The sequence below is a fragment of the Pezoporus occidentalis genome, unplaced genomic scaffold, assembly GCF_034315485.1.
Source record: "Pezoporus occidentalis ecotype Australia unplaced genomic scaffold, CSIRO_AGI_Poc_V1 ctg1, whole genome shotgun sequence".
Taxonomy (NCBI): Eukaryota; Metazoa; Chordata; class Aves; order Psittaciformes; family Psittacidae; genus Pezoporus; species Pezoporus occidentalis.
The window spans coordinates 304,436-325,293 of NW_026912778.1; the positions used below are offsets into that span (position 1 = coordinate 304,436).

A 20,858-nucleotide genomic window follows, 5' to 3' on the forward strand; every position below is an offset into this window, starting at 1 on the left:
GAATTAATTCTGTATTAACAGAGCACAATAATGTAAAAGAATTAGTGTATTCTTTCTATATTAACAATAATTTTATATTAGCTGACTGAAGAGTGGCGGAATTAACTCCTACATTGCTGAATACCTAGTAGTGTTATATCAATGTAAAGATCTCTGTAGAATCTTTACTATTTCAGTGATGCACCTTGAGGTGACCCTTTGTTTTATCTTAACAGTGAACATACAGCCTGATTTTCTTTTATGTTACTTAGATAACCATGTCTGCATGGTTCACAGAATGATTGGCAGCAAGGCTGGCACCGGTGGCTCATCAGGCTACCAGTATTTGCGCTCAACAGTGAGGTAAGAATAACGTGATTCCCCCACCACCTGCAAAAATGCAGTTCGGACGTACTCTAATGCCAGGAGATAGATTTCAGATAGCTCACTAGAGGATGGAGAGCTATTGTTTTTCGTTTGGGACTCTAGCATTTCCTCCTGGTGGTTGTAACGTTGTTTTTCAGGTTGACATATACAAATTTCAAGAGTTTTGGGGCAAAAAGTACTCCTTTTTTGCACATGCAAAGTGCTATGTATAATTCTCAGTCAAGGGATCTAGGCATTACTGGAACAGTAGCAATAATTAACCCTGCATTTTTCAGTTTGTGTGCAACTATTGATGCATAACTTCCTTTCTTAGCATGACCTCTAATTGTACAACATAAGGTACTTTAATTTAGGATTGAATATATTCTGAAAGCTGATAATAATTAACACTCCCAAGCTGTGCAGGCAACAATCAGAAGTATGACTCCTTTTGCTGAAACAGAAAAGGAACTTAGAAGGGTTGTTAGGGGCCTGAGCACAGAACTCGCTGAATGGGTTGACTTTTTTTACACAAATTAGAGGATTCAGCTAATTAGACCATTCAGTCCTTTTAGCTGCAACTATGTCCTGATAGTCCTGAACAGCATTATGTCAAAAAAGCACAAACATCTTTAGAACATCTTCTAAGAGCACCTTCTTTGAGGTTTCATTTCAAAGAGAAACCGTTTGTAGCTGGTGACTGCTATGTCTGTCTGTGGGCAACAGTTCCCATCACAACCATTGTAACAGAGGGTGGAATGGAAATCAGATGGTTACATTGAAGATTATAGGTTCGCTGTCTTTTTCAGCAAGCTTTCTCACTCTTACTTGCTTTCAGGTTAACCTTCTTCCTAGGTATATTCTACTTTGTATTTACTATGAGAGTGGAGGTCTGGAGATTATAGCCTACACACTGCATTTTTAGGAGAAGAATGTGACTAATGCAACCATGTTTCCTTTTAAAGTCTGATCTGATATGCTTTATAAGCAGTTAGGATTGTATTTCTACTCTGGAATACTGAAGAGGAAGAGGAGTGCAGAAATCTCATTAAATAATAGAGATGGAATGATTCCTGACAATTTTGATATTAATGACCTTCCTGGCCAATACCACAGCATTAATTGTTCCGATTATCTTTTTCAGTGACAGATACAAGGTGTTTGTGGATTTATTCAATCTTTCAACATTTCTAGTGCCAAGACACTGGATACCAAAGATGAACCCAAGCATTCATAAATTCCTTTATACTGCAGAATACTGCGACAGCTCCTATTTTAGCAGTGATGACTCTGACTAGCCTGCCTCTTCAGACTGGTTGCTGTAAAGAACTACAGGACCTTCACCTCCAGTGGTGCTGTCCCTCAAATGTAACAGCTACTCTCCTAGAATGTGAGAGTGTAAATATGTATTTATGTATGACAGCTATGTGAATAGTATGATTGGCTTGTGGAAGAATCTTAATTTTTGTACAGAAAATAACCCATATTGAGTTAAGCTATATTAAGACAAAAATAATACCCCAATTCAACTCAACGACCAACTTACTTCTTCATTGGCTTCTTAAAACCTGTAGCTGGATGTTTTTAAAACCTACAGCAAATTATACAGAATTACTATGATCATGTCTTATTTGTACATATTTTTGTATTTGTTTGCCTAATGGCTGTTATTAATTTACTTCTAATAAATTAATGATTAGTCTTATCACCTTCAGAAAAGTATTAGTTTCTGAGCTCTTGTGGAATTTCAAAAGGAATTTTGTGCTAAGAGTTTCAAAAGCTAGATTTAAGAAAAGAATTCCCAAATCCATAGAAACCCAAGCGTCTTAAAGTTTTACATCATGTTCCTACCTGTTACAAGTGAATGTAGAAACACTGTTAAGAGTAGCAGATACACTTACTTTGCATTTCAAATAAAGCGGTATTAAAGCTCACCTTCTGTTAATGCTTCTTCTAAAGCAAGAGTAAAGTTCATAAAACAGTACAATAGCCATTTAAAGTGGGTTTTATTCAAATATCACTGAAGTAAGGATAAAAGTGATACATAATAAAATCAAGGCAAATTGGCAACAGAATATTGATAAAGCTGTGCAGTCTTCATGTTGGATGGAGGCTTCTCTTCTTAATCACTTTCCTTGGAAATACACATACACTTTAGCCTAACTTCTGCTGAGTTGCTCTGTGCCTTAGGTACTTACACACTTCACAAACACTAGTGGAATAGTCTGTGTCTGATACTACTATAACAGCATTACTCTTATCAATGCCAGCTGGGAACTTTGGCTACTGTTTCCCAGTTATGGAAGTAAGTGTACTATTTGTTGTTTGTAAACTGTTAAAATATTAACACTTAAGAAGTAGATGAGTAAAATGGCAATACTTACAATAGAAAATGATGAATGCTCATTGTGTTTGTCATAAGATTATAAATACACTGATCTAGTAACATGGTACAGTAATTGAATGCAAAAACTACAGAATTGCTTCAGCATTTTTCAGAGTGGTGCTTCATAAAATATACAGATTCCAGATGAAAGTCTCAGAGCATTTTAGAGTTACATGTTTGGTTGTGAAATCTAGTTATGACCAGCAAAGCTGGCATCCCTTTTCTGATTGCCAGCAATTCCCATCTATGAATTCAATTAATTAATGCAGGGAAATCTAAACCCCACTCTATTTGGAGTATCCTGTAATTACTGACTTTAGAAAGGTGTATTAACAAACCCCACCCTCAGAAATTTTTTTACAAGAAGCAAATTTTTTAATTTGTACTTTGCAGCTGGCTTCACTGTAACTCACGATGTAGAGAAGAAAAAAGGCATGAAACTGATACAGCTCTTGAAGCACAGAAAGGCTGATTTGCAAACACACACAACCTGCCAGGACATAGGATGTTAAACCACTAGAACTGCCTCTCTTTGTCTAAATATACTTACTTATTACTTTTCTATCCATCTAACAAATGAATGCAGAAGACTGATATTATAGGCACTTTCCAAAACGTATTCCCTGCTCTGAATAGCATTGAAGATTTACCCAATAAAGGTCTGAAGACTGATGATGAAGGACTACAGAACTTCAGAGACACTGGATATTCAGGCAACAAGGCTGAGTATCTGTTACCCTCCTGTATTCTTCCAACTTCACAGAAAGAGTAAGATTTCACAAAAAGGAGGAAGACAAAATATATGTGTCTGTCAGAGGTGCCCAAGTATCAAACAGAATATATTCTTGACTGACTTTCTTCCCTGCACAATAAAATCAGACCTGATCATGGTAGTTCTTATATTCTAAGCATTTCAATTATACCTTGTCATAAGGTATTTGATCCAAATTCCTCATCATTCATCATCACTTCTTTCCCTGTAAGATTTTTTTATGGAGTAGTATTCAACACCTGGATAGAGATCACACTCGCAGTTTCAGTCCATCATTGTAACTTCTTTTTGCATACTCTGCAGATTACTCCAAGTCTTCTTATTCCATGAGAGATTTGACACACACCACATTCCAAATAAAAACATTTTTAAAAACTCCAGCCAACCCATTCCTGTATTGCTTAAAAGGAAGAGTTGCCCTTACAGAGATTTCTTATTTTAGAAAGTGCTGTTTTGAAGTAAATCTTCACGTACAGTGTGTGTCCAAATGATACTTGGGGTCTTTGGCCAGTAAGTGTCAAACAAATACTGCTGAAACTGTATCTGCTATACCTACAAATGAAACAAAATATTATTTTTAAATAAATACTGAAAGTGGAGACTTGCCAGAAAGAAGTTACCAGAATTCATATTCATATAATGCCCTCTCTCTGCACCAGGACAGCAGGTGAACTGCTGAGGGGCAAGAGAAGGCAGGAAACCAGCTGCAACCTTTTTATTTCTTCCTTGCCCGACACTGTTTATAGCTGTGGTCTACTTTCCTCCTTCCTCTGCTTTCCCAGTCAAAACTTTAGATCCTTTCTAAGGATTCAGCATTGGTCCAATTTGGGTGCTGATAAGCAACCTAAGCCTTGATATCCTCTTCCCTTTTAATCATATGCATTAGCAATGTATAGACAATATGAAGCTGTGCAGCTTTGAAAGCTCACGAAGAGAATAGAGATCACAAATTCCATTACTAGGCACACTCTTGAATACTCAGACCCATACAAACACAGAACCAGGCTTTTTTTTTTATGCTCAGTTCTTTTCGTATTGCTGTACTCCTTCCAGCACTAAAAGCAAAGTCTGGCTAAAGCCTTGCACCCTCAAAAGCTGTGTCAGAGCACCTCTAAACCAGAAAACATCGTCTGTGGGAGGAAGAAAGCAACTACTGGCTTTTCCTGGATTGTTCTTGTGTGGGAAACTACAGAAAACATGAAAGATCCTGCTTTTTGAGAGAATTTGAAAACAACACATCTGTTCTTCCTGACCAGCTTTACAATTCACTTGCTTTACTTACCACTACTTCTAAGTTTCTCTTTCCAAATAGTTTGTTTATACAAGAACACAAGTTTCAGCAACATAGAAAAGCTCTGATGGGATACATTGTCCTGATCTTTACTGGGTGTAGGCAAACTGAAGATCATCTGTTCTTATTTGCAGATAATTTGCATCCTCTTAACACCTTTTACAATGACTGAGAGCTACTGTTAAACATACATGGAAGTGAAAGCCAACAGAAGACTTCCAGCATTTATCTAACAGAAGGGAAAAAAAAAAATAAAATCAATGGATAGACAACACTCACTAATAGTCCAATCCTAGCAATTTGGCTCAGTAGTCTTTGCTGGTAAACAGGAGCTCCACCTGCCTTACCTCCAGCAGTTACTCAGCAATTCAGAAGAAACTGGATATTTAACATGATAAAACCCCTCTAAAGCACCAGGAAATACCACATGCAAACAGTAAGAGCTAGGAGATGGAAGTAGCACTGAGAGCATGTACCTCTATCTTAACAAGAAAAGCCACAAGCAGGGTACACAACTCCCAGGTACTGGCAGATCCACTTTCCATACTTGTTTGCTAAACTGAGTCTAGAGACAATTCCATCCACCAGACAAGGGCAGCAGCCAATTTATCTACACTGAGTGTAGTGATGGCATTAACCTAGAACAATGACACTTAAGTGTATACTTTGCCTTGTAATGTATACATTATGTAATGTATTCATTGTAATGTATACATTACCTCTACATGGTAAGGTACAGTAGAACTTTAAGCCTTATATAGCATTACCCTTCCATGGTGTTTTTCAATCACTCAGGTAGATGGCTTGGTTGAACTAGCAACTGCTTCATTTATTTTTCCATCTGAATTCATCTAACCTTTTCCAAAATGTAGCAATGACTTGCATTTGCTCTCCATTATATTGCTTTACTTACATGGTAAAAACCGTATCCCAGCAGGTGGCCTTTACCACTAATTATTTTTTGTCAGACTTACCACAGACATTGCTGCCTATCTTAACACGAACATAGCCGTCTATTCCCCATGTGGGCCCCCAAGAGTTCTGTACAATCCAGTAAGGGATACTACCTGGAAGAGACATTTTCATAAACAAGAGATAACATGAGATTTGGGAAGCATAAAAAACTTCTAACATTCTACAGAGTTAATTACCATTTTAATATCTCATAGTTTCTGATGGTTTCATGATACAGTACAGTAAAACCTAATGTAGTTCACATGGAGGACAGAGCTAATATGCCAGTGTTGAACAGACTGGTTATATCCTCTGCTGGCGTAAAGACGCATACAACTGTTTTATTGACTTTACAAGGACATGAAATCCCACAGAACTAATGAAGCACAGACAGGAAGTTTTTCTCCTGGTATCAGGCTGCATTTCCATAACTGGTGTGACACCAAGCCAACAGCTCCCAGCAGAACACCCAGTTCTGGATTTTAATCACATACACTGTAGGAGACAAGTTGCAAATAAGAGAAAAAACACAAAATCTACTTAGCTGAAGTTCAGTTGATGGCAACGCACCTGTTCTGTCAAAACCAGTGATAAGAACAGCATGATTTGCTCTTCCACTGGAGCAGTGATATTGTATGATCCCACCAAGATAATCCTGCCAGCTAACCGCATCTACTGTTACTGCCAAAGGGCCCCAGTTCACAAGCATCCTCATCATTTCTTCTTCTTGATCGCTGTGAAAGAAGCGATAATGCCAAGTTACTGACGTTAGCACACTAAAGCAATCTGAGAGGTGGTAATCTACTTGTTAAGTATGATTTAAAAGTCAAAAAATTAAACTGTTTCCTGTGAGTTCTACACACTGCATAACAAATCAGTAATTATGTATTTCATAGAATACAATAATACGAATATAGGGCACACTGACTATGGGAAAGGTGCAGATCCAAGGACATAATGCTATTAAATAGCAGCAGGTTCCTGGGTCAAGTCGGTGGGCACTATGTAACTTTCAGCTACCACTCTTCTCAATTAAACCCAGCTCTGCACAAAACATTCATCTATATTATTATTTTCCATTAGTTTTTCAAACATACAGAAGCACCTCTTCTATCATACATAATAATAGACTCAAACATGTATCTCAAACACATCAAAACACAGGACTATTATTCTCATACAGCTTTACTTATGTAATGTACTGGAACAAGAAATCTTTATCACTGGGTGATACGTGCAATAACTAAATTTGGCAAATACAGACTGGCAAAGCTATAATAAATTTTACTTACTCATATGTGACAGCAACTCAATTCCTAGTCAAAACTGAATTTCTTGTCTTTAAATTCAATATGCGGCTGTATTGTACTGATAAAGATTAGAAACAAACTTTCTTAATATAGAAACCTAAAAAGCTACCAGTTGTCTTTACAAAATTCAGCTGACAACACAGTTTGTAAAGTCATGGACTGGAGAAGGATGAGGGTGGCTGTGCAAATGGATGAATACTGAAGTAACTGAGTATTTTGTATTTCCTAATTTTTTTTTTTCAACAAATTCCAACTACTATTGGTAGGATTTACTGTTGCTGATACTTAAGCAGTGTAACATTCACTTACCATATATTAAAAATTGAAACTAACTCAATGTTCCAGTTTAAACACAGCCAATTTAGAAGACCTAATTTCAAGACACAGACATATCTTTATAATTTGAGCAGGACTAGTGATGGCAAGGTTGAGTAGGTTCATCGCACAAGCCTTAACTCTCAAAAACGTTATGTATTAATTCTTATCCACTACACAGGTACAGAACTGATGCAATCAACCTCATAACCTTTGGCTGGTCAATGCACTATTGCCTCTCGCTTACTCCACAGTTACTGAACGCAGAAGGGAAAGTACAGCAAATAAGAAGAATCAATAGTAGCTACCTGAAGTCATATGCAGCAAATCCTGCTATTGAAACTCCAAAATCTGAGTGACCAAAATAATGGCACAATCCTGTCTGAGCTTTAAAAGTGTATTCTGAATCTCTCACGAGTTTTACTTTTGTCTGCAATAAGAAAAATGAATATATAGACCATAAAATTCCAATCTAGTTTCCATTCTGCTTGAACAAAGTCTCTTTTGGTTCCAGATTAAAGAAATATGCAAGAATATATACACACATGTATATATTTTTATATATATACGCAAGAATATATACACACACACATTAAAAAAAATCAGTTGAGTTGTATGCTCCACCTTCCCCATCACTTTTTTCCACTAAAAAGAATGTTAATATGGAAGCTAAGGAAAGGTTTGAGATTTATAAGGAGTTTCAAACCTGGTTCAGCCAGTTCAAAGCACTAACAGTGGATCCCCCGCTGCAGCCATAATTATTGTATGAACAGTCAATAACCTGCTGTACGCTGAGTTCTTCCAGGTTATTTCCTTTAATTGCGTAGGCAGACTCTATACCACCCACCACGCTGAAAGCCCAGCAGCCTCCACACTGGTACAAATAGAAGTGAAACAGGAGAGAAAGAAAAGGTTAGTGGTTTTTAAAAGAATGCATTCAAGGAGACAGTCTACAACTTTCTGCAGTCTGAAGAATGTTATAGAAATATATTAGATAATAGTTTAAGAAACAATAAACTGAAATTAAACAGAACAGAAAAATTCCTTAGACAGTAACAGAAACTAAACTACAGTTGTAGGCTCTTTAAACTGTGGCATTAAAAACAGAAAGCAGAATTTATTCTTAGTCAAGGTCAGGTTATACCGTGCAAAGCACAGAAAGAAAAGACACTGGGGTTGTAACAGCTTGTTTGTTTCTTACCAGCGACCATAACCACACTGGGATAAACTGTAATCATGTAGGATATGGTTATTTTCCTATCATCCCCTGAGGTGTTAAATGATAAGGATATGGGTATCAACTAGTTGATGGCATTCATTCATGAGAGAAAAAAACAGCAGAGGATCTATCCCCATATCCAGGTGAAATGGAGGAATGAGGTCAGGTGCTGAACTTACCTCCTCTCTTCAGAAAAATACAAAAAACATGTTGCAAAAGACTTGCAGATTTAATCAAACAGATTTAAAAAATGTTTTACAGTTTGTAATTGCACAATTTAAAAAATGCACAAATTTACACCTCTTTTAAATCTAATCCCACTTTGCATAAAATGCTACATGACTTTGTTCAACCAGCCATACTTGCGCCAGCACTCCAGGGAGTCTTGAGACAGTGCTGGTCCCTTCCAAAGCCTTCACTGTGCTCTGTCACATACCTGCTGGAGCTGTCTCTGAGCAGTGCTTCAGAACCAGGAAAAGAAAACACCAGGACTTACTGTTTGCTGATTTCTCACTTCTGCAATGACTTTCTTGTCCCTCCAGTCAAACTTCTTTGGCAAAGGCTTTTCCTTTCCCTTTGGCACTTTTATGTATCTGGGAAGTTTGTGAGGTATGCTTCTTAAGTAAAGAGCTAAACACAGAATACAAACATCTATAAATTTACTAACTAAAAAAAAATAACCACAAACAATGTTTTGCTACAAGCATAGAAGTAACTTTTGATCCGTAGCTACAATTGCGAGACTACAACTCATTTCAAATCCATAGAAAATTCATGGATTTTAAAATACTCATTTAATTGCAGAATGAATGTGAATAATCCTTTAGTTCTGGAAAGGACAGAAATATTCCATGTAGGTAATGCGGGTAGAATACGTGAAGATTTACTGAAGCTGATCAATAATCATTCCATAAACCAAGTTTTGTTTGAAAATTTTCACAACACTTACTGGGAACATATTACTTTATTTTAGCCAGGTAGAAGGGGAAAAATAAGAGGAAAATAATGTAAAGATTCTGAAACACATGTAGATTGCTGGCTTTTAACTTAAAAAAAATAAAATCCTTAATTATGAAAGATTAAAAAAAGGTGTGAAATCCCCTAATGAATAGAACATATAGCGGCTCACATGAACAGCAAGAAGGAAGATTAGGTTATGTATCAAACAATTTTTCTTAGTAAAAAAACCCCTTAAAAATAATCAATAATCAAATGTGTCATTGCTCCTGAAAGTCACAGATAACATTGTACAGCTGTGGACTTCCAAGCATTGTCTGGATTATAGTCAATGTCATTTCAGGGTAGGAAACAGGAACTTAAGAACCTTGTGTATGCTTCAATTTTAAAACTGCTGCAGTCAAAGAAGGCTTTAAGGCCTAGTGGGAAGAAAGGACAGTCTATAGACTATATCATATTCAGGCTCTGGGCAATTCAACCTTGCAAAACTAGTGAAACATGAAGAGGATCACTGTATCCTTCAGAAGTACTTACAGTTTGGTATCAGACATTGTAAACTAGCTGACTACCAGCACTGGAAGAATCTGTAAATATGAAAGACACAAGGTTCTGGGAAAGAATAAGAAAAATAACAGAAAAGGCATTAGCAGCAATCGGGAAACGTACCTTTGAACTCTTCAGGAAACAGGTGAGAAAACTGGTTTATTCCATAGAAAGCGGTCATATTATCTTTTGATGACGAGTTCAGTAAGCTAATTCTTTTAGTGCTTTCCTGAAGGAAAAAAAAATAAATGTCTTGTGGGCATTATTAAGATAGCAATAGTGATAGAACCATAAGAGCAGGAAAAAAACAGGTTAGCAACAGTAAACATGAACTCAGATAGGAAGGCAGATCTTCGCCTCAGGTTCACCTCAGATTCATTGTGGATTCCCAGCAAACCGACATGAAAGCCATTAGACTAATTTGAACTCCAAGAGAGATAGCAGAAAAGCCTTTTTAAATGCACAGAGGGTAAAAAATTGATACAAGACAGACAAAACAGACGAGTACAAATTTTGTCAAAGCCATCTGATGCCCTTTGACAGAAAAACAAATGTTGTGGTTCAGAGATGCGTAAAAATGGTAAGAGTTAACCCTGTTTTATGTCCTTATGAAAGAAAGGAACAGTATAATGGCCTAAAACCCTAGGCTTTAAATTACCAGGAATCCTACATCTGCGAAAAACACGGTTTTGATGCACGAAAGACAATCGGACAGCCACCTCCTCGGTGCGAGGGTGACACCTGGCGCCAGAACCGGGGAAGGGGAGAAAAGCGGCGGAATCCCAGCGCCTGCAGTTTGGGGGGAAGCCGAGAGAAACGAAACAGCAAACGAATCGGAGCGGGTGTCGGTACCCCGGGCTGAGCGCTCCAGCCGTGCCACCCTCCTCCACGTCCCACTCTCTGGTTAAAGCGGCAGCTCGGCTCCGCTCCCTCTCCGGCGGAGCCCGCAGCCAGCGGGCCCGCCGCGCGGCGCCGATCGCCGGTGTAAGTGCGGACACGGACACCTACCCGCAGGGCCGCCGCCGCCACTTCTTCGTCCCGGCCGTCTCCATCCCAGGGCGGGCGGCCCTGAGCACCGCCGCCCTGTTCCCCCAGCCAGGTGCCCGCAGGCGCCAGGAGAGCGGCGCTGCCCACCCGCAGCAAGCAGCAGAGAATCGCCAACTCTCGCACCCTCACTGACCGGCCGGGCGGAGCGACAGGTCGCGCCATGCTGCGCCGGCCAGCGGGACCAGCTCCCTACCGCGTCCCGGTCTGCGGGCCCTCCCCCGGTCGCCATGTCATGACGGGGTGGGGCTTGGGGGTCCCACCTCCACCCCACAGAGCTTGTGGGCTGGGCTGTTGGGGGGGGGGGGGGGGAAATGAGCTGAAACCTTTCTTTCAGGACGCGGAGGGAGCCCCCACTTTTTCCTACAGCGGGCCTGGGCACAAGCAGCCAGCGGGGCGGACCGGTGCGGGGCCCTCAAGCCCCGTCAATAATCGCCACCCTCAGGCGCGGGGTGCACGGCTCTTGCCGTACCCGGGTATCCTGCTTCTGTCGGCGGTTTTGCTGTGTTTTGGGGTATTGGGCAACATCTGGAAAAAGCCTGAGTTTCAGGCAGTGCTTTACATGTGAGAGACGCGAGTCTCACAGGGCTGCAAAGGAGGGGAGAAGAGGTGCTGACCGTTCAGTTAGCTAAGGGAAAACTTAATGCTAGACCTTTGCTGAAAGGGAGGGTGGGTGGTACCTGCAAAATTGGCTGCCAGTAGGAAGGCGAAGTTGTAGTTGCTCCTTTGGGGCCGTAGAAGTGCAGCTTATAGGCTTTAGCAAGGGAGGGCATTGGCAGGGGGAGATCTACCCTGTTCTGCACTGCCAATGTCTCCAGCCTCTGGTGTCCAGTTAGGTTGTGCCAGGAGAAAATGCTCGAGAGAAACCTCTGTGCATGCTTACGGTGGCTCACAGGTTTCCTTAGAAACTAGTCAAGTACTGGTACTCCATCAAGCAGGTTAGTGTTTGATGTTTAAAACTTTGTTAAGCTGGTATAAGTTAACACAGTTCCTCTTGTAAATTTCCATCAATAGATACAGAATCATAGAATGGTTTGGGCTGGAATGAACCTTAAAGATTGTCTAGTTCCAACCCCCCTGTCATGGACAGGGACACTTTTCACTAGACCAGGTTGCTCAAAGCCCCATCCAAAGTGGCCTTGAACACTTCCAGGTATGGGGCATCCAATGTTATGCAGTATTTTTATGTAGAATATTTGTATGTTTAAAGCTAGTCTATGTTTTAGTTGTCCCTATTGCTTTTCTCCCCACCATTTTGCTATCACTGTGCAGTGGTACCAGTCGCAAACCTTGCTGCAAACCTTGCAGTGTGATGCAGGCTTTCCTTGCACTGAAATTTTACAGGGTGTGAAGTTTTTCTACAATTGCTGTGCTGTGTAATAGCAAAGACATATAGGGGGGTGTTTTGTGTAAAGTGTGAGGTGCAGAATTGTACCAATGCATGTTTTGGTTTTTGTTTTGTTTTTTTTTTTTTGTGTCATGCAGCATTTTATCCAACAATACAAGTTTGAAAGTGAAATTGTATTGTATGAAATGTACCTATATGAGGTATAATGAGATCTATATATTTCTAATTTCTAGATCCGTAGATATAGGCAGACCTGGCAAGTAGAAGACAAAGGATTAAGCCTACGCCTGGTGGAGGGTCTGTCGGGGCAGTGCCACTGTCAGCTGCACCTCTCTACATCATCATCTCAGTTCAAATGCCTACACTTGCTGGCTTCAGCAAGCTGGCTTTGTTGTAGCATCCCTCTCTGGGAATAGTAACTACTGTTTGAGGGGGGGTCCAGGTAGCTTCAGTCATGAGTGCTGATTGATGTCTGTCATCTCCCCACTAGTGACTGAAAAAGGATTTAGATAACTTTAATCAGCAGCACTACAGAGTCCTCTGTGCTATGTAGGCCTTTAGCCCCCTTTCCCCCCAAAAAACTGGCCTTTTGCTCTTTTCTATAGCAAAAGTATTTTGATACTGGCTGGCCTTATGCTGCATTTGCTTGGTAGATTGTTTTTTTGGTTTTGTTAGTTTGTTTGGTTTTTAATGAGGAACCGACCATCAATTTTACAAAAAAAAACAACCCAAACCACTCACTTTTCTGAAGTGAGACTACAGTACCAGAGTTGTTATCTGTCAGGGAAAGGGAGAACAAACCCCAGTACTTCAGTCATGAGAGGACAACAATTCTCTCCAGTCCACCCCACTGGCAAAGGAGCGCTTGTGTTTATTTGCAGAACACTTACCATGCAGGTACCTTTTCTTAATGATGGAAAGAAAAATTCATTATTCTGCTTTATAGCCTGCAGTTACACATATTTCTGTAGTGAAGAGAGAATTTAACACACTGTAATTTCTGAGAAGTTGAGGCCTTTTAAAGGCACTTAAACGGTGGCAGGTAGATTAATGATAAAACAATCATGGCAGTTCAGGAACCTCCTGACAGTATAAATAAAAGTTTATGATCTGTGCCTACGAAATAGGTTATGTCCAGGATTGAACAAACCTGTGGGGATCATAATCCAGCTCTGCCTTTGCTTTCCTCTTCCTGTGGACAGGCTGTCAGGGGCATCAGCTAAACTGTCAGCAGTTTTAGTACAGGAGGGCTATTTATGGCTTATAGTCAGAGTATGAAACCTTAAAAGGGCAGCTTTTATTGCTTATTCTGATTAGTTTTATTCTTGTAACCCCAGGATTGGCAAAAGAAGTGTTATTAAAATAAATTAAAAACTTCTATTGATGTAATGAGGTCTGAGATCAGCATAGGGACTGGATAGGGTGAAGACTGTAGCATAAGTGAACAGTGAAACCTTTTTAAGGATGGTCTGAGCCTCAGCAGACAAATTTTGAGGCAAAAATCCATCAAACTGACTTTGCGCACTGTGACCCTTGGGGGAAGTGCAGGGCAGTGGTTGGCAGGAGCATCAAAGGAAAGCTTGGTATGGGAACCATAGTTTTGGATGTACTGATACCAAGAGAAACATAGCCACATGATTTTGTTCTGTATAGTGTCACTTTGCCAGTCAGTTTAATCAGTGGAAAGATGCTGAAATTAGCTTTAATGAAAAGTAAGTTTTGAAATAAAGCATGTCAGATTTTCCATCAGGGTGACATCATCCACTTGGACTTAATTGGCCTGCTAGCATTGAAATCTGTTCATTGGGAATTATAATTATCTCAAACTGAATAATTTTTCTTATTTTTAGTATATAATCATTAAATTATAAACTGGTCAGCTTTACTAGAAGAGAGAAATAAACTTTAAGGTTTTTTTTATGTTGCCATTTCCATGGACTGTCTGTTCGTAGCAGAAGCTGTTGTCTTGGTTGGAGAGAGAGCTGTTTTATTTTTTATGTAGACTTCAAGAGTTACTTTTCCTGTGAAACACATGGGGGCAGCAAAGGACTTTTGAAACGTTAGTTGCAAGCCATGCAATTTTAATTTTAATTAAAATAAATAAACATACCACAAACAAACAAAAATCGCCTCCTATTTTGGGAAAACAGATATGTTCCAGATTGATTTGCATTAAAAATTCTGTACAGCATAGCAGGAGGAAAAAGTGTATTTCTAAGGGACTTGCCCTCTCTGTGTACTAAGTAGATTATGTCAATTTATCTTGTTCAAGAGGAGACAATGATAGAAAAGTCAGTGTCTCCTCTGATGATTGGCTTAGGGAGAACAGAAGAGTAGCAAACAGCACAAGGTAGGTGACTGACAGCCAAAGTGTTTCAAAATGCTTTATTTTCCACTAAACTACCATGCTATTAAAACATTTTTTACTTGTACTTAGATGAACAAAGCCCCACTGAAGTACCTGGAGAGTTCTGTCTATAGTTACTCAGACCCTGCTCTGTTTTCAATTACTCCAGTGTGAATCTAGCTCTGCTTCATTAGGATAAAAGAAAATACACTTGTAAAAATAATATCAGATGTGGGCCTATAAAAAGGAATAAGGTATAAAATTTGTGGTTTGTTTTTTGTTTGTTTTTTGTTTGTTTGTTTTTAAATTATTCTCAAGGTTTTATTGCTACCAGTTCTTACTGCTTCATTGACACAGGTGAGCCATATGTTAGTTACCCGTTATTCTAGACAGATTATTAAAATATTTTTATGCAAGCATATGCTTTGTTTATGTTTCAAGATTTTTTCAGAAATTCTGATTTAGAATTTTATAATTGTAAATGCTTATTTTTAAATGTATTTTGATGGCATTTTACATATTTCTTTCCTGTTCTGGCTATTAATTATTGGTATTTCATGAGCACAAGCAGTGCATGCTTAAGGAAGAAGCAGTAATGAATATATATTTGGGAACCTCTAAACTCCTTGTAAGATGTTTTCTTTAACTGAAGATACTCTTTTATGAAGGGAATTTGGTTTCTCATCAGGTGCAAAACACCCATTTCTAAAATTATTTGTCACTTCTAGCAGTGTAATTAGTGGGTGGATTTTCATAGTTGTTACAGGGTCAGAGTGAGAGAGCATGTTAATATTCTGTAAATTGACTCTTGTTAGACAACCCAGCTTCAGAGCCCCTTGGCCTGTGTGTTTATAATTGTCATAGCAAACAAGGGGAAAATATGATAAACTACTTTCAAGTTGAAGACAGTTCTTCCAAGGATTGGTACTGCAGCTAAGGGCAGTAACGAGCTATGTTAATGGATCTTTGGGGAGGGGGGATGCTTTTCATTGTGATAGGTACCTTCATAGTAGCACTTTGTAATTCTGCATCTTGCATGGATAGAAGATGTTGAACAAATGGAAAATAAATCCCTTTGTGCAGTTCTGAGCCTCAGAGAGAAATAATCTAAATTTGACAGCAGATGGAGCTGAGCACCTTTTCTTAAAAAGATTTGTTGGGAATAATTATTTCAGGATAAACCTAAAGATTTGTTTATTTTAAGACCTTGCAGAGGTGTTGTTTGCTAATATAGTTGCACTGGTAACAATTATTAAATATAAGCAAAGCAAGTGTGAATTGAAATCTTGCGATGAAATCTGGTCTTGTTTAAGGCAGCATAAGGGTAAATAAGCAGTGTTGCTGTAGCTTATGTTCAGAAGTCATCTTCTCTGAGCCCCAAGGTAGGCTTTGAAGTTTGTGAGAAGCAGGGAAAATTGCACATGGTAATATTTGGGTTTGCAGGAATAACCAGGCTGTGCAGGGAGTTGCCTTAGCTAGGTCATGATAAATATCTGTGTTCACCATGAAGTCTCTCTGGTAGTGCTATACTCCTTTGCAAATAATGTAACTGTCGGACCTGCTTTTCAATCCTGACTCTTCTGAATCTCAGCTGAATATCCTGAACACCAGTAAGTCTCTAGCTCTTTATCTTCTTCAGTCTTGTCAGTAGGGAGTAAATTATGAATGAGGAAGGCTGGCAGCAGAGCTAATAATTCAAATCAAATTGTGAATCAAAATTTGAAAATGAGCTACACCTATTCTGAGTGAGACTGAAGTAAGAAATCTTGACAGTTTTAGGGAGCTGAGAATTGGCTTTTAAGATGGTGACTGTGCCATTTCTGATTTTGTGTCCTCATTTCTAGTCCTACTTGCCAGTATATGTAATAGCTTGACATTAAGTATTCTCAGCTGAGAACTTTTCAGATCTAGGTCATTCAAATAATATTTTCCTGTTGGCTTCTTTTTCTTTTTAATATTTAATTACCCCCAGAAAGTGTGGTAAGTGGTCAGCTTTTCAGGAAGACATTCAGACAGTACTGGGTGCAGCTTGGTTTAGGGCCACAAGCATTGTTAAACATTTATTCACCTTAATTGTTCTTATTTCTTCCATCAAATTGGATTTAGATTTCCATTAGATTATGGAAGATGGTGAAGTGCTCATTGGAAGAAATAATGCTGTTTTGCAGAATCTACTTTGCAAATTTCTGTAAATCCTCCAGTTAATTTGTTTATGCATCCTTCATGAGTTCATCAGTGACACTGCTGGTAGAGGAATCTAGGAAGAGGGTAAGAGGACTTTCCAAATTAAAAAAAAAAAAAGGAGAAATAAATTAAAATCCAGATATTTCCATCCTACATAGATTTCTGGACTCATGTTTGGAAAATCTAGTTACTGACTTTTTCCACTGGTTATTATAACTCAAAAGTGTTGAATCATCCCAATTTATATTCTTCCTCTTCCATATGCAATGCCTCCCAGTTTGGTTTTACTGTGAAACTTAAAAGGACTGATTTTCCAGTCACATTGCTGTGAATCAGTTATGACTATTATTGCTGATTTTAATGTATTGAAATTATACCTTGTCACTCTAGTGCTTTATATCCATAGATTTCAAGTTCTCTTTGTGGGAAGGTCAGCAATGTAAAACCAGTGTCAAATTTGCACCTCAGGCATGAGGTCTATGTGTCCATGACTAACCTGTGCACAGAAATAGGGGGTCTGTTGTGCATCAGTGGCTGACTTCAGTCTTGCTTAGATTCTGTTGTTTATATGACACATGCTGTTAAGGTCTGGCATAAAGTAAAATCCTTGCAAGAAAACATACTGATTTATTGTGTAAAGTTTTGATGAAAGGTTAACTTTGTTGCTTCATTGTCACCCTTTCCATGTGTGCCGCTAAAGGTGCTGAACTTTTATAAAGTCTTGCAGCTCTTATAAGCTAGGAGGGTAGGACCCAGCTGCCTGCTGTGAATGTCAGGGTTAGTATGCAGGAAAATAAACTTACTTAGGGGGAAAAAGCGAGGACTAGGACTGTGCTCTTGGTTTCCTCTTTTGTTACCATGGGGAGCACATAACCTGCCATGGTTGTCATGTTCAGTTAGCATCTGCAGCCAGTATGTCAGTGCTATGTCTGTCTTGGTGTTTTAGTACTCTGATTCTGAGGGGTGGTGCAAATACACCTAGGGAATTGCCGTCTTTGTCTTATTCCAGTCAGACAGTAACTATTAATCAGTATTGAAGACTACAAATATTTTAAGCTAAAATAGAATGGTCTTAAAGCATGGAACTGCTAAAAAAAGAAGATACCCACTGAATATTTATAAATGGTGTGTTGGAAAAAAGTTCAGTTGCTGAAGAGTGAGGAAATTAACTGGATGACAGATAAAGACCCTTGGCTTTTTTTTTTCTGTGACTCAATGATAGTTTTTGTACTGGAATCCCTTCCTTATTCTGAGCTATTTTCTGTTCAGTAATAAGAACCAAATTTGATTTTTAGAAAGAAAATAGTGCAGTAGGAATGCATCATATACAGTTACTGTACTGATTCAAAATCTGGAGCTAAGTAAGAGGCAAAAATGCTTTTATTATGCAGAAAGGCAAAATGCTTCAGGGTTCATACAGGTTTGCTTTCACTAAAATTAATGTAATTATTTTATGAATTGGCATTTGAGCATATTTGGAAGTTAGGGGTTCATAGGAAAATAAATTACATATAGGTAAATTGTCAGCCAGGCAAATCAATACTGGGCTTATAGTTGTTTATACTTAACATTCTAAGTCCAAAAATCACGTGATTTTAATATAATTTTAAATGTTCGATTAAGCTGATGCTTTTTTTTTTTTAAGACTGTAAATGAAAGGATAGTTCCACTATTCCGTGGTCCTAGTGGTGATTTTAGATGATGTAAACCAGGAGGAGCTTCATTTAAGTGAGTGTGGAATTATACTGTTGCAAAATTAATGCCACGGTGAGCACAGCTGAGCCTTGTATGTTTATCTTAGTTATGGACCTTGAACTTCCATCTATGGCTTGTCAGGGGGAAGGGAGAAATTCTAGTACAGCTTCTAGGTTTCTTCTTACAAACCAGTACTGTCAGCCTCCTGTGTAAGACCATACATGGCAGTGCAAGTAGAGTTTCCCAGCTGATTAAATTACATTGTTTTAAAAAAATTAGATGATGTCAGGAACTGTTGCACAAAGAAACAAAGTTCCATTAATTACTCAAATATTTATTGTATTTAGGGTCATTTAAAAACATAACGGCAGCTTACTTCACCCTTTCTCTGTTAGCAAAACTTAATCCTAGTTTTTAGAAAGATAATACCAAGTCTTAGGGTATTGCAGTGTGGCTTGTTTTGGTTCATGAAGATACTGCATTGCTCTTGTAATTTTCTCAGGAAGTAGAAACTTTCTAGGTTGTATTTTTATAGAGCAGTTTCTTAGTGATGCACTTAGCATTCTCTGTGCTGTACCTCATAGCTTCTCATAAGCACAAAGAAGAACCGGCGAGGCAATTTCTTTTAAAAGCCCTGATCACGGCAAGTGCTACATGTTGGCTTCTGAAAAGAAAATCTTTCTTGTATCTCAGCTTTTCCTTGGGAGGTTGAGAATTTATTCAATTTGAAGCCTTTCATCCGAGAGATCATTAAAAACATTCTTTAAAAAGCACCCAAGAAGTGTATTGTGCTTTTACAAAAAGCATTTGACATTTTATTTTTTCTCCTATGTTTTTTAAATGCATTTTAATTACCATGTACAGAGCATTTATAGTGTGTGTGTTGCCACAGCTGAGTATCAAAGAGTATAAAACCACAATGTGGTAGAATTTGAGGGAAAGTAATCCTTACTTAATATTAGATGCAAAGGATTTAACATCTAATTTAATATCTATGCTTAAGTCTCAGTTAAAATGAACATTTCTGTAATACTTTTTTAAAAAACTTTGTTAAATAGATTAAGGTAATTCTTAAAAGAACATATTTTCTGAGGAAATATGTATGTGGGAGATGTTCAAGCTAAAACTGTGTGAAAGCTCCATCACAGCTTTTTATCCTCTGAGCCTGTAAACCTCATCTAGATGCCTGTGTTAAGTTACCAGTGTGTCACTGGGTTGTAATACTGCTGGTGACATTTGGCAGTGTCACTATGTTTTTTTGCCTTTGTGTGGTCATTTCTGGGTAGTATAGGTGTGATATTTATGGGACAGATGTGCGTGTGTGGCCTAGATTGGTACGTGCTCTGGCTTCTCTGACTAAAAGAAGCAACTAGTTCTCCTAGTTGTTGATGGTGTACTGCTGTTAGCTCTGGAGTAGAGCACTGCTCTTTATTGACAGGTTACTATGCACAGGTACACAACATTTTTGAGTTTGAGATGCTTGCTTTACCATTTAACAGAATTTCTCTTTGGGGTGATTTAAAAATAGCTGCAGTAACTTTGCTAGCAGGCTAGAGCCAACACCAAGCATGCTGCTTCTTTTGGTAGACCATGAGCATACAACAAGAATTTTAATAGTTTCTATGCTCAAAACACAGACAGTTTGTCTCATTGAGTTATTCATGCTTAAGTATGTTGAGATGACTGAAAACTTAGTGAAAATAAGTGAGGTCTGGTTTGAGCTGAGGATAATTGGGGATGTGTTTGGAGTAGGTTTCTTAAGCCAGTTTACTTCGTTTTGGTCGTAAGAAGAGAGGATTTTTTTTCAGTTAACACCACCATTGTGGTGGGTTGACTTTGGCTGGACACCAGCTGCCCACCTGATGGCTTCAGCAAGACAGGGAGGGGAGAAAATATGATGTGGAAAAAAAAACCCTCCTGGGTCAGGATCAAGGCAGTTTAATAAAGCAAAAGCAAAGGTTGCACGTGGAAGCAAAGGAGCAAAAGATTTTGTTCTCTACTTCCCATCAGCAGGCAATGTCCAGCCTCTTCCTGGGAAGCATGGCTTCAGTAGGCATCACAGTTGCTCTGGAAGACTAACATTATAAATAATGACTGCCACCCTCTTCTTTCTCTTATCTTTTAATGCAGCACAGCTGTCATATTATA

The 20,858-nt window shown here is 38.7% G+C and overlaps 2 protein-coding genes across 5 annotated transcripts in view; one reads left to right on the plus strand and one right to left on the minus strand.

Moving 5' to 3' along the window:
- Positions 1–2,279, plus strand: part of TDO2 (tryptophan 2,3-dioxygenase) — a 68,245-nt gene extending 65,966 nt beyond the window's left edge. For 2 of the 3 annotated variants that reach the window (XM_062607277.1, XM_062607192.1), the window contains 2 exons: positions 252–342; positions 1,490–2,279. In XM_062607277.1, the coding sequence (XP_062463261.1) occupies positions 252–342; positions 1,490–1,643 (245 nt within the window). In that variant the 3' untranslated portion in view covers positions 1,644–2,279. Of the gene's footprint in view, positions 1–251; positions 343–1,183; positions 1,431–1,489 lie in introns of those variants that run through there. The other variant, XM_062607348.1, reaches the window with a different exon arrangement.
- A 55-nt stretch (positions 2,280–2,334) lies between these two features.
- Positions 2,335–11,450, minus strand: CTSO (cathepsin O). Of its 2 annotated transcripts, none has more exons than XM_062607682.1 (8): positions 11,101–11,450; positions 10,216–10,321; positions 9,089–9,222; positions 8,155–8,247; positions 7,682–7,803; positions 6,319–6,482; positions 5,769–5,861; positions 2,335–4,055 (listed from the first exon to the last, which is right to left on the minus strand). In XM_062607682.1, the coding sequence occupies exons 1-8, from the start codon at positions 11,299–11,301 to the stop codon at positions 4,021–4,023; spliced, it is 948 nt and encodes a 315-aa protein (XP_062463666.1). In that variant the 5' UTR covers positions 11,302–11,450; the 3' UTR covers positions 2,335–4,020. The 2 variants fall into 2 exon arrangements, with proteins under 2 accessions (XP_062463666.1, XP_062463578.1); XM_062607594.1 differs by having other exon boundaries at positions 8,080–8,247; positions 11,101–11,447.
- Positions 11,451–20,858: the final 9,408 nt, after the last annotated feature.

What these genes read in the sequence shown, in the direction of transcription:
- CTSO (XM_062607594.1), bottom strand. Translation starts at nt 11,301, where the DNA reads ATGGCGCGACCTGTCGCTCCGCCCGGCCGGTCAGTGAGGGTGCGAGAG. An exon ending in AAGTGAGAAATCAGCAAACA is followed by an intron (nt 8,248 to 9,088) that starts GTAAGTCCTGGT and finishes TATTTGTACCAG; the next exon opens with TGTGGAGGCTGCTGGGCTTT. An exon ending in GATAGGCAGCAATGTCTGTG is followed by an intron (nt 4,056 to 5,768) that starts GTAAGTCTGACA and finishes TTTCATTTGTAG; the next exon opens with GTATAGCAGATACAGTTTCA.